Here is a 14064-nt window from a genome sequence, read left to right as displayed (position 1 = left end):
AATGAAAACAATCTCCACTCACACTGCTCACAAAATTTAAAGATCTTCATCTTTCAGGTGAAATATACAGAAAATGGAAAAATATCCACACTTCACTTAAGTATTGTGATTGTAGGGTATGTAAGCAGATTTGTATGCTGGTAGTTTCTTTAGGTCAAACAATTAATCAGGTGGCAATTCCTGGTCCAGAAAGTAAAAGTCCTGTCCGGCAGCTGTTCCAACCAGTCACCAAACGAGCTGAATTTAATGAGCAGAGTTTATTTGCCAGGTAAACGAGCCTGTTAGTAAAAACACCTGTTCTAAATGTACAGCTAGATCCAAAAACATGGCAGGATTTTTACGTTCTGGACCAGGAAATGCCACTTCTGCAATCAATTGATAGAAAAGCTAACAACATGCATGGTATACCACAACATAGAATGCCAATGTCTCAGTAACTTAATATATTAAGTTTCATCATAATCTTTTGAAGTTGAAATATCAACAGTATGATGATTATGATGATGACTATTCAAGTCTAAGCTGTCATTGAACAAGCACATTTAGTGACTTTGTCTTAGTTCAGATATTTCTTTTGTTTTCTGTGTGTTTTATTACACAGCTGGAGAATAGCATGTTGTCCAGTTAGTAGTTCAACATTGACCAGGTGTACATCTGCACTTAGAAGTTCATATTTAGGTTCACCTGTAAACGTTATGGTACATTTTAGGAATATTTGACACCATACAAAAACTGAAAACTTTTTACCGTTTAGGTAGTATGTAATGTCATTAAAATGTTTACTGATAACCCAAATGAGCTAAAATGATTTTTGAAAAAGCCGGGAAAGTTTTTAAAATGGAAAAATCAATCAGCAATCACCAGAGGACCAAATCACTACTAATTGTATTGATCTAGTCCAGGTAGGTGGCACACAGTGATGCTTTTTAAACCAACTGAGAAAAAATGGTTTAGCAATTTAAAACTAATCAATATTAATCTGTAAGTAGTTTAAGAATTTTGTCTTCTATTATACTAATATATAATCATAGAATGTGAGATTAAACGTTAAAGTACAGAGTAAAAATTAAATCTCCAGGTTTGAAGATCCAGTCAGTCTGAAACACATGTAAACTTGTCACATCCTAACTTTTTAAAAGCATGTTTCCAGCAATAAAATTACATAGTAAAATGAAAAAATATCTTTTACAGTCTTTATTATATAATTAAATTTAAGGATTAAATCATTATAAATTAATCCATTTTATCCCCATTTTTATTTCAGTTAAGGTATGATATTTTAATATCAGCAGCAATTAATCTTTTTCTGAACACCAATCTTTCAGATTCAAACGCTCAAATTTTGACAGTCACTACAGCATCAGATTTCTGTATCCCATTAAATTGTTTTCATACTGGTTTCAAATCATACTCATGTCAAATAAAACTCGATTTTACTAGCAGTGGTTTTGTTCTCATTGAGACCATTTTCAGAAAATATCTTAAATCAACCACCAAATAAACAGCAACTGGTCTCTATAAACAGAAATTGTGTAATGGGAAGCCTGTGTGAGTTTGCTCTGTAAACTTCAGCCCTTCCCATTACCTTTAAAGGAGTGTGTACCCTGAACTAAATATGGACATGCACTTTAACAAGATTTTGAAGAATGTCCCAGCCTCACAGTCTGCTCTGATGGTGTGAGTTTCTTGCAGTTCCTCACTGGTAACTAACTGCAAGACTGTGAGTGCAGCCTGTTTGCACCAAGACTGATGCCTCCAGTGGGTTTTTGGTGAGGGGGACACAGCAGGACAGCAGGAGTACTTAACTTTTCCTTATAGGAAAGAAGCGTTTTGATTAGAAATAAAAGGGATTTACCAGTTGACATCATTAGCTCTTCGGAAGAAGAAAAGAGCATCCTTATGTCCAGACGAAAGGTCAGAGGCCTGACCCGTACGGGTCGTCAGGTCAGTGAGGACCCAGACCTGGACAACCTGCTGTCCACCCTCTCCCCAGAGGAGGTGGAGGAGCTTGATAAGGATTTGATGAATGTGCCAGATATCAACCCAGAGGATGGAAAGATCATCATTCAAGGGGAAAACCAGCCGGCGCAGCCACCTCTGAGCAACAATGTCCAGGACATGATGACCCGAAGTGACACCAAAGGGAGGTTCAGTCAGAGGGAACAATCGCTTGAGGTTCGTAAAAAAATATCCATACAAGTTTAGTGATGAGTTTGGAGTCAGAACTACATGCTTCTAGGATGCACCGCGTTCTTTTTATGAATGTATTTGAGCTCCTTTCATCAGTTTTTATTGATAAATCTGAAGGTAGAAGACTTTAAATTAGCCAGAGTGTGTGTGTGTTGATCACAGCACTGCATAATATTCATCATCACTGGGTATTTTAATGATAGCTACTTTTCATTTAGCTTGAAGCAGCTGGACCTTGTGCATCCAGAGTTCATCTGCTCAAAAATAGTGGTCCCCAGAGTTGGCTTCTGTGCCAGGAAAAACATTGTTTTCCCTCTGAGGCTTGCAAACATCCACCCTACACTCCTTAATCATAACCACTTACATAGAAACAGGATCTCAGACACATACAGAGCCATTTCCCTTAGTCCACAAACTTTAATGGTTTGTAGTCAATATAAACTGAACGGCTTCAATAAATAAGTCAAATTTCTATCAGTTTAGACATCTATCAGAGAGACACTTGTGGTGGAGTGGCGGCCCTTCAGAGCTTCTTCAGCGCTTTAATCCTGGCCTGATAGAATTCCTTGGTTGATTGCGTCTACACTCACTGCCTTTTATGGATACATCTGCCGGGGCTAAAGCCTCACATAGCAAAACAGATGGAGGCTCACAAATCAAACACTTAGCAAGCTATTTGCTGCAAATGTATCCCTGGTCCTGGATACATTAGTCCACTGTCCTTTTCCTGTCTGCTAACACAGTGTTTGAGAGAGTTTGTTTGTAGTGAACAATTTATTGTGAGTTATGCATCATACACACAGTACACATCAAATGGCATACATGTAAAATGGCAGCCTCCAATTTTTTAAGCTAACAAAAGATTTGAATAATGAGACATGAAAGAAATACTGTGGTTTTCTTATTTGATCTTGTCACACTGAGATCTAATTTATTGCTTTATTTCCTTTGGTGATGCCATGTTTCACCGTTTGTTTTCATTCTCTTGCAGAGCGAGCCAAAGAAAGTGAGCCGGAAGCAGGAATACCTGAGGAAGATGGGCCTCAGCCAGGAAGGGAATGATGACATGAAAGTAGGAGTGCATAGACAGTCTAGTGTCTCAAGAGAAAGAGGTAACACGGTGGAAGACAGAAACAGCAAAGGTCCTGGAAGTTTAAGAGAGGAGAGAAGTTGGTGCTCAAGTAGAAACAAGAAACAGGTTGGCGGAGAAAGTGGTGTGAAGGAGGAGAGCAACGAGAAAGAGAAATATGAGGACAATAGGCTAAGGGACAGAAGAGACAACAGAGAAAGCACAGGTAGCAAAACAAAAGATATGATCTCCAAGTTACAGGAAAAGAAGGATGACAGCAAAGAGAAGGAAAGGAGAGAAGACTGCAGGAGAAGTTATGACAGCAAAACCAAAGACATTATCTCAAAGCTGCGGGAAAAAAGCGAGAAGGATGGGGGAAAGGAAAGGGAGAGAAAAAGCGAGGCCATTAGGACACAAGGGCTTGTCTCCAAAATGGTTGAGAAGCAGAGCAGAGGTCAGGAGAGCCAGGCTCTAGAGAGTAAAACAGAAGAGAAGAAACCCAAAGCAGAGGATAAAAACAAACCTGATGTCAAACTCCAGCGTCAACCATCTGAGAAGGGTGAGGTGAGGGTAAAATGTGACAAGGCAGAAAACAGAACTGATAGGGAAGAGCAGTTTAACCACAGTGACCATGTGAAAGAGAAAGATATTAAGATGAGCACAGATAAGAAAGCAGGGGACAAAAAGGAAAGAGAGGATCGTTCAGGAAAACCTATAAAAATTGAAGAAAAAGACAAAGTCGGTAACTGCGTGGCCAAAAACAACCGAAATAGCAAAGCAAAGCAGGAAGAAGAGGAGGACGAAGACTCAAGCATGTTCGATGAGCTGATGCAACAAGTTCGAAGCAATGACCCCGCCCTAACCGAGCTCAATGTCAACAACTCAGAGGTCATCAAGACCAAGACGCTCATTGAGTTTGCAGAGGCTTTGCAAAACAACACCAATGTTAAGATATTTGCTCTGGCCAACTGCCGTGCTGATGATCATGTGGCCTATGCCATCGCCGGCACACTACGCAGCAACAAGACCATCACCAGCATCAACCTGGACTCAAACCATTTAACTGGCAAGGGAATCCTGTCTCTTATCCAGGCGCTGCAGCACAACTCTACACTGACTGAGCTTCGCTTTCAAAACCAGCGCCACATCTGTGGAGGGAAGACAGAGATGGAGATGGTCAAGATCCTGAAAGAAAACACTACCCTGCTCAAACTGGGCTACCACTTTGAGTTAGCAGGACCCAGGATGACCACCACAAATATACTGAGTCGGAACATGGACAGACAGAGGCAGAGGCGCCTGCAGGAACAGAAGCAGGCCCAGGCTAATGGGGAGAAGAAGGGGACACTGGAAGTGCCCAAGACTGGAAGTGGGGGGTCTTTGAGGAGCTCACCCATGTCCTCCCCCAAACCGTCTCCCATTCCTTCGCCTATGCCTTCACCAAAGCTGAATCCTAAAAGACGAACTGGGGGTCCAGCTCCACCACCACCTCCACCACCACCTGGGGGTGGGCCTCCACCTCCTCCACCACCTGTACTGGATGGAGACCGCTCATACAACAGCAGGAACTCAAGGGACCAACTGCTAGCCTCAATCCGAGGAAGTAATATCAAACAGCTGAAGAAGGTAGGTACAAGAAAGATCTGATGGAAATGTTAGCTCAATGCAGACTGCATTCAGATATAACCGCATATTTGTCTTCCATGCAGGTGCCGGTGCCAAAATGGCTGCAATAACACCACCGGATGGAAAAAAAATAAGTGGACAGGAAGCATGGAAAAACAGACATCTCACCACAAGGTTTTAGGACAGGAACTCTACAGAAAGATGAGATTGACAAGTTTTCCCCTCTAACACTGGACCAAAAGGACTCTGTGGAGAAAGAGTGATGCAGTGCTCTGTATAAGCTGTCGGCAGAGAGCTCAATGAGTTTTGTGGCTGCCTAGCTTCAGTTCATATTGATGCTTTTGCACTAGATAATATGAAGTTGATCATATAACTTGTTGGTTTGCATATGAGAATGAATGTGAGTGTGGAGGGTGCGTGTGATTTGCTTAGATTTGCATAACTCTATGAAAGTCTCTATTAAGAAACAAATCATTAAATTGACCATTTATTTATTAGTGGAGGAGGAATCCATATTAAACTGGTCAGCTAAATCTGTTCAAACTGGTTGGAAATATCAGGGAATCAACAAATATGGTGACCTGAATAAAGACAATCTGGGTTCCTAAAAAAAGGTTAAGGTAAGGTTGGATTGTGTGTCACATTATCAGATCTCAAGACATCTCAGGCAGTCTTGGAAATCAGCCCAGTGACTTGCTAGTGCATGATGAAGGATTTTTTTTTATTTAGAAATATTTACATAAGGCTGTTTATCAGGAAGAGCAAATGGTTGTAGTGTCTGGTGAAGGGTTTTGTACAGGATCATTCTAGCCTGGGTGTTTGATTATATTACATAACTTTTATGTAATAAAGCTACATGTCTTAACTTTACCAGGATGATTTGGAAAACCATTACAGGATTAATTCAGTCCTCTGGTTTATCTCTTGTGTAATAATGCTGTCATTTTAAGTGAATATCAAGCTGAGAGATACTACAATGTGATGAACAAAAATCTAAATGGTGTAAAAGAGGGACACATGTCTTGTTACACTCAAAGCCTGTATGTCTTCAATAAAAGAATCTGCTATGTTTGGAAGCGTAATGTTATGCCTGGATTAAGCGTAATATGCTCAGCATACACAGGGTTAAATATGAATGAAGTTGAATAAATCACCTCAGTAAATGTTGAGCTGGGTTATGCCAAGATGAACTCATGTGGCGAATACTCAGGTATTTCGACTGTATACATTCCACTTCACTCTGGTTGGTGATAGGAAATCATAATCGCTACACAGCCATTTATAGACATGTACCAATAGCAAACAACCAAAATGTCGTCTTGATAATCTTGAAGGAAGTTGGTGCATATGAAACCTGAGTTTCTATAAAATCTGTTTTTTCATATAACTTTTGTGTTACAGAGATGGACCTGTTTTATCTTCTGGAGCAGAACATAACAGTATTCCAGAGTAGATATGCTGAAACATGAAAAAAGCAGAAGACCTCTCATGTCTAGTATTTTGATTTGTCTTTGTTTATTTATTGACTGGTTGATAGAACAGATTACATTTAAATGATGTCACTTCCCCTTTTCTTGGAGATTTTTTTTTTTTAACATACTCTAAAAACATCCAACACAGCATTTTTCATGTCTTATAGCATGTCTGGGAGGTTCTTTATCATCTCTGAATCTGCTGTAGCAATAAGGAAACAGCTGAAGCTGTTTAGTGTCTAACTGGCTGAAAAGGTAATCAACACCCTGACTGCTAAGAGAAGAGGGGAGCAGCTCCAGCAACAAGCCAGTTTATCTCTCCCAACCTCGCCTTGGTCTCCGTGTCCATGAAATGTCCGTATTTGGTCATTTTTCGATCGAGGCTTTCTCTGCAAGTCATTCCTTTCCCCCCTCTAATAAAGGGCTGTGTGCCAGCTGTCTATCTCTTCGTTGTAGTTGCTCCTCTGACCAGAAGAAAACGGCAAGCATTTGAGTGCAGAAAAGTACTCAGCCCACATTACAATGTGACATATTTGTGGTTCACCTCAGGTTTAATATGGAGTAGGCTACATTAAGATTCCTTACTCTGTGTTGCATTGCTACTTCTCTAAAATATTCTTTGCGCTCACATTTCAAAATGAAACTTGTAAGAATGTAATCAATTTATATAATTTTTAACCAGGACTGATTACAAAGGATGTATTACTTAAAGAGCTAATTGCTGTAAGAATATTTCTTTACACAGTTTTCCATTGACTTAACACCACCACTGTCTTGCTCCAGTTTCAGATGAAAGGGAATATGTTGATGATGCTCCAGTATTGTTTTGATTTAGCAAAAGTTGCTTGGAAATATTTGAGACAGCTGTCAGAAAATTCTTAGACTTTACATTAAGTCTCTTTCTATTGGGTAAACTGGTGCAAAATGATAACAGCATTATTTTTTCGAGGGGTCATCCCCTCGAGGGGTCGAGGGGATGAAAACCTTGTTTTCATATAGCGTGTGTTTGCCAGTGTTAACTCGGTAGGTGGCGGTATTCCCACTTCAAGACATTTAGCGATATGCAAATAGACATGAAAAAGAAGGAACATTTCACGTCACGTGGTTAACAAATATTACGTCAGGGGGGAACAGCGAGAGAACAAAATGGAGGAGTATGCCAGAGAGCCATGGTGAGTCTTAAAACAAGATGAAAAATGTTGTTTTACGAGATATTTCAAGTGGTCCTTGCTGTGCCTCAAATATGTTTAACTTCCACTTCAAGGACTGTTTAATTTTTTTTTGTTATACTATGTGGAACATTTCAAAATACCTTAAAAACACCGGCTAATTAGCTTATCTTAGCTAAAATGCTAACATTGTATTAGAAACGTATTGAATGCTAGTGCTAATGGTAGACCGTCAATGCTAAATCACGTTGTTGGTGACCTTGTCGGCTTTTTACCCCCACATGGCAGTACATTGACTTGTCTGATTATGTGAGCAGAAACATAATGCCATTGTACATTTAACACTATTTGCTTACTTGAGTGTTTTCTGGTTAATTAAATTTACTTACTAAATAATGAGATCGATAGCCGCTGGTTCAGCTACTTTGCTGTTATCTGCGGGCTGCCTTAGGATTTCACAACAAATTTAAACGTGTCCGTCCAGACAAATTACAGTGCAAATTATAAAGCGATGGTAAAAACGGGTTCGCATAAATTTTATACAGTGTGTGAGTGTGTGCTCATATATGTCTGTCTGTCTATCTGTCTATCTATCTATCTATGTTTGTGTGTGTATGCATGTGTGTGTGTGTGTGTGTGTGTGTCGCTGTCCCTCTGTTGTCTTTTTTGTTTTTTATTGAATTCGCCTTTTTCTACAGTTTTGACTGCAGGATTAAGATTAACTTCACCTTTTCTACATAAACTTATTTGATCAAACTTATGCTACCGAGGAAACTGAAAACAATATACAAAATACTTGTTCATCATTTTATTTTAATGGATCATATTTTACACTGATGTTGCATTTTGCTTGAAAATATAAATAATCCAAAACCTGGTTGCATGTTTTTGATTAGTGTTTTTTTCTTTCTTAAAATCTGCCATTTGAAGTTTGATATTGCCATATCAAACTCTTATGTCAGAGGATGCATGTTTCTTCCAAATCACTCTGAAAGGCATTTACGGTGCGATCAGTTGTCAAAATGAGAGATGTGAAAGCAGGTTTGCACTGTAAATACAATGTGGGATTAAGTTTTATAAAAAAAAATTTATTCTACTCATAGCCCATGGAGGATTGTGGATGACTGTGGTGGCGCTTTCACCATGGGAGCTATTGGAGGAGGAATATTCCAGGCGGTGAAAGGTTTCAGAAATGCTCCCTCAGTGAGTTCAGTTACTTTTCAGCACTTTTTGTATTATTTCTCGGAAATGATAGTTTGTTAGAATTTCATAAGAACTACGCTATACTCATTCACATGCCAGTGGTGGCAGAGCTGCCATTTAAATCACTGGCCTTGTGTGTCAACATGTTGCTCAAGGACACCTGGTATATTTAGGGTGTCCCAAGGCTTAAATTTGTCTCAGTTTAAAAAGTATTTGGTCAAATTTGACACAGATTTTTTGAGCTAATAAATCCCTTTTTAACAAATGATTCAGGTTATGTTAGTTGTAAATGAGACTTTGGCACCTTGGGAAATAAATATGGAACTGCATTTGTTCCATATTTATAGCAACCAAAAATGTGAGTAAAACTTGGCATATAACGTTGCCATATTACATGTGGCTGAGGAATAAATACAGAATCAAACCTGTAACTTCAAACATCCTTAAAAAATGCAAAAGCCACCAGCCCCTCTCAGATACGGGTGGAATTTGTTTTGTGATTTGTAGGAAATTAAAGATAGTGTTATACACTAAACAGCTCCTTTTTACAGCTACCTTTTGAAATTTAATACAAAGTATTTCAGAGAGTGAGATAACTTCATTCACAGCTACAACCTCTGGCATAATTTAACATTCATATACAAGCTATGTATTTGAATTAAGAAAGATATTATTTGAGCGTTTAGAAATGTCTGTTAACACACTTTATATTTGGCTTTTGACACTAACAAAAAGAAGCAAAAAGCAAATCTTTAGCGAGTAGACATTTAATTTCCCCCTCCTGTGTGTTTGCTACTGCAGGGAATGAGTCACAGAATGAGGGGGAGTTTGACAGCCATCAAGACAAGGGCCCCTCAACTTGGAGGTAAGAAAACAAAAGTATGGAAAGCATGAAAGTTCATTAATTCTTCCTTTTGTAGAGAAAAATCGCTATAATGAGCTTAAAATTATGTTGTTTAGTGGTTACAGTTTTAATGTTTTCATATGGTTGGCAAGTTGTTTGCTGCCTATGTATGATGTCCTTCTCCACTGTCTGTTTATTCATTGCATTCAATCATCATGGTACAAATTTCTGCCTCATGAGCTATTTCTTCAAGTAATAAAGTTGACATATTCAAATTCTTCACACTGGGAAAAATGAATATGAATAGTCTCCTACAAGTAATTGTAGAGAACACGACATTTTCAGGGCCTAGAGTGCTTTTATTCTAATACAACTTGCTTAAATTTTTGTGGGCATGGGTGTGTTGCAGGTAGCTTTGCAGTCTGGGGAGGACTGTTCTCCATGATTGATTGTGGTCTAGTAAAAGTACGAGGGAAGGAGGATCCCTGGAATTCAATAACAAGTGGGGCAATGACAGGAGCTATCCTTGCTGCAAGAAGTGAGTATGCTGGGTAGGAGGTAGCAGTCATCTTCCAACAGAAAACATGCCTAAAGCAAATATTTTTTAGTTACAGTAATTAAAATTTAAGCCTGCAGTTTGCTTTTGTTATTGTTTCCATTGTTTTGTCTTGTTCAACATCATACCAAGCAGAATGGTGATCCAGTTGCTGGGTTGTTAAATTTACCTTCCCAAGAAGAGCTTTATGAACATACGGCCTCCTTTGATAATTAAATGTGATTATTTAATTTTCTGATTTGTTCATTGACAAATTCACTTATTGATCATGGACTTGATGAGAGGAGCGGGGACAAAAGATAGAAAAGAGTAAACTGTAGGGGAAAAAAGAGTGAAGAGAAGAAAAGGGAGAAATGGATACGCTAGTTAAAAAGTAATCGGCATTTATTGAATCTAATAAGAAAAACCCGTACAACCAGCTGCTACAAAAGCAACATAAAGAAAACCCACAGTGACTTTATCTGATTGCAAGTTGGTAAATGTGGGAGCAAAATATCAGGCATGAATAGTGATCAGTGATTGTGCAAATGTGACTGGGCCCCTGCAAAGATTAAAGGTAGACCAGGGGGTCCCCAGGAGCCAGAAGACCAGCCACCACCCCAAAGCACAACTGCCAGCCAGTCCACCACAGAGACAACCATGCATCCGCCCAGAAGGTGGCAGAGGAAAGCCCCAGCCAGAGCACACAGCAGCCATGAAGCACAGGCCCCAGGAGGCCATGGGGGGCAGGAGTCAGCCCCACAGAGGCAGACAGTGCAGGAGCACAACAATCCCCTTCCCCTTTGCAAGTGGGATGTGTTTTTGATTTTTTTATTTGAATTGTTGATACTGATGTTATGTGTGAATGTGTGTTCCTCGCAGATGGACCTGTAGCCATGGTTGGCTCTGCAGCCATGGGAGGTATTCTCCTGGCGTTGATAGAAGGCGCTGGAATCCTGCTTACGAGGTTTGCCTCCTCACAGTTCCCAACTGGTGAGTGATACCAGCCGTAAAGTGACAGAGACTTTAACATGTTTAAGATAAAACATAAATCTCCAGATTGTGACCAAAATAAACAATTAAGGCCACCTATTCAGTGTAAGACTTAACATTATCCACAGACGTGTGTGTGTATGTATAATGTGTGGATGACTTGTTATGCTGCAGTTTAAAATCACTCAAAGACCATGTAAGAATTTGATAGACTTGGTCTCAGTGATTTATTTTCTTTATATTTTAGATGGTAGCTTGTGGTAGCAAATTATAAAAAACAACCTCCTTACCTAAAGGATGACATCTGCTGTGGCAAAGAGTAAAATCTTAGTTGTGGAGAAGCTTTACCTCTGGTTGCCCAGTATCTAATATGTTTGTTTACTGTACTGTAGATGCATTAGTCACCTCCCTACCTGCTAGTTTGCTTTGCACAAAAATAGCATTCAGCCACTAGACACAGGAATATTTGTGACAAACAGCAGTCCTTATGCTTGCTATATGTCAATGTTCTTACAAACCAAGGGGTGACAATCCAGTTTTACTAAGTTCTTTTAGTAAGTTAAGCTGATTGGTTTTAAGATGTATAAAAACTGCAGGAACCATAAAATCAAATGAAGCAACTAAAGAAATTAAAATGACGTCTTTGTCAAAGATGTAACTTATGTTTTCAGCTGTGCATAATTTGATTTTATAATCTACGTGAGTATCAGTCATATGTCTCACTTACAAAATACATGCTAAATACAGCTCAGTTCATGCTATAAAGAATTTAATTTGAAGGGGAAAATTTTTTGTGCACAGAATTTTTTAATTTTTCTCAGTGTTTGATCAAACTATGAAGGTGAAATGAGAACGTTGAAACTAAAACTTGGCTTATATTTTCATCAATAACTAGAAAGATGAACCAAATAAGCTGTGTGTACTTGAGATAGTAACATAATTACTCTGCTTAGATCTGGGTTGGCAGCACTTATCCTTGTGAGCTGCTGTCTTTTGGTTTTAAATCTTTTCTTATTTCAACACACTTGATTCAGATGAAAGAGCCATTGAGCCAAACTTGATAAGCTGTTGGAAAAATTTTAATTTGAATCAAGTGTTAGAGTATCTAAAACTCGCAGAATAGTAACCCTTGAGGTTCAGGGTTCCCCACCCCTGCAATAAAACTTGCAGGACCTCAGCTCTTGAGGGCTGGAGTTCACTATCCCTGTTTAAGACTTTGTTGTCCAAATTTAATTTTGTTTAATTTTTTTGGTTTTTTTTTCCCCTCTAGGCCCCCAGTTTGCTGAGGAGCCTGCCCCAGCTTCCATGCCCAGTGCTCCCTTTGGAGACTACAGACAATATCAGTGAGAGGGCTTCCCACTTCTTTGTCCTCTAGGCCTTTTTGAATTCCTTGCTGAAGTTACAAAGAAGAAATGGAGGAGCAGAATACCATCGCATCACACAGTAGAAACTCTGCTCAACTTTATGGACTGCGTAAGAGAAGGATAGAACTCATCTTCATTTTCCTCTTTTAAGAGCCATGGACAGATCTGCCTTTTGCCATTCTCAGCCTTCTTATGTGCTTCTATGAAACCCAACACTGGTTCAGGGCAGATATGTGGTGGGAGCAGTTGGAAATTTGTGGGGACGTGATGTGCTTTTTCGGTTCTCCTACAGTATGTTTTGCACATATCCTGACATGGTGATACTGTTGAATCTCAGAAAAACACATCAAAGATTAAATCTAAAAAATTATTATGTGAATATACAGTAAAGACTTTCCACTTACATACACCTATCTTAGTCTTTATTTGCCATTAATGTGTCACATGCTTGGGCTGGCCAGCAACACTTGGCTGGCCTTTTTTATTTTATTTACATTTATAAAGGCAAACTTCAATCGGAAACTATTCCATTTATGGGATTTTAGTTTATTTTAAAGTGATTTATTTATTCTAGATTGTGAAAAGTTGTATCAGATTATTCTGTTTCATGTGACAGCAACATTTCATTCAGTACACAGGTGTGGAAGAGACTGCTAAGGCGTAGGCGGTTCAAAGGAATGGAGAAACTCAAGCAAGGGATTAATGCATATTGTATTAAATCTGTTTATCAGAATGTACTATGGTACAATAAAGACAAGTTAAAGTGTTTCTGTTGGAGCTTTTTAATGCAGTTATACTGTCAGTCAGTTCTGCCTGAACAGAATTAGTTCCCCACTAGAGGGAACTCCATGCAAAAACATCTCTAGTGAATATCTCACAGTGCAATTTCCGGTTTAAGATGCAAAAGACACATAAGGGACTACTTTCCTCTCACATTCTTGTATGTTTGTGTCACACACCTGTTGTCTCTTTAAAGCCATGTGTTTTGCATGTGAAGGACACAGGATGGAAAGTGGATGTACTAAAACTATGAGGGAAGGGCTGTGGCATGTTAGCTAGACAGACATTCGATGCATATTGAACAGTGTTTTTTTTTTTTTTAATCCAATAATCCTTTGTTTAAGCCTAAAATTATGAAACGATAGCAACTGGACTTCTTTTTGTCAAGAATCATCTAATGTTTGCCATCTGAGATGCAGTTAAGTCTTGCCCCCCTAAAAAACAATCTATGTTTTCAGCAGTCAAGACAGCAGTCAATATTCCTATAATAGAATTTGAAGTGCAAGTCTTATTCCCTATTTGGGAAGATGTGGTTTTATGTGCTTTCAATGAAAATAACCTTGAGAAGAACGAAAGATTTGTGTTGCTCTAAACATGTACTATATAATAGTTGTAAAAAATATTTGAGAGGCTAAAACTAAGGTGTTTTATGATTCTGTTTGTTAGATATTTCTTTTTAAGACCCAGCCTAGACTCGATGAATACATAATACAATGGTATTTCAAGAAAAAAAAATTCAAATGATGTTTGGTCCCTTAGGTGCCTGAAACTTAATTTAGAGTTGTCCCATAAGACCTGAAACAGCTGCAACTTTGTGAA

The 14064-nt window shown here is 38.9% G+C and overlaps 2 protein-coding genes across 2 annotated transcripts; both read left to right on the top strand.

The window, feature by feature from the left end:
* Positions 1-1767: 1767 nt before the first annotated feature.
* On the top strand, positions 1768-5851 carry lmod1b (leiomodin 1b (smooth muscle)). The gene is made up of 3 exons (XM_079242478.1): positions 1768-2175; positions 3182-4885; positions 4969-5851. The coding sequence occupies exons 1-3, from the start codon at positions 1900-1902 to the stop codon at positions 4993-4995; spliced, it is 2007 nt and encodes a 668-aa protein (XP_079098604.1). The 5' UTR covers positions 1768-1899; the 3' UTR covers positions 4996-5851.
* Positions 5852-7464: 1613 nt separating this feature from the next.
* On the top strand, positions 7465-13233 carry timm17a (translocase of inner mitochondrial membrane 17 homolog A (yeast)). The gene is made up of 6 exons (XM_079242329.1): positions 7465-7529; positions 8630-8729; positions 9531-9594; positions 9983-10111; positions 10991-11101; positions 12372-13233. Exons 1-6 carry the CDS (start codon positions 7504-7506, stop codon positions 12446-12448), a joined length of 507 nt encoding a protein of 168 aa, XP_079098455.1. The 5' UTR covers positions 7465-7503; the 3' UTR covers positions 12449-13233.
* The last annotated feature ends 831 nt before the right edge of the window (positions 13234-14064 follow it).

Source organism: Telmatherina bonti (assembly GCF_933228915.1).
Source record: "Telmatherina bonti genome assembly, chromosome: 6".
Taxonomy (NCBI): domain Eukaryota; kingdom Metazoa; phylum Chordata; class Actinopteri; order Atheriniformes; family Telmatherinidae; genus Telmatherina; species Telmatherina bonti.
The sequence above is the reverse complement of the archived record's forward strand: the minus strand, read 5'-3'. Positions and strand labels throughout refer to the sequence as shown.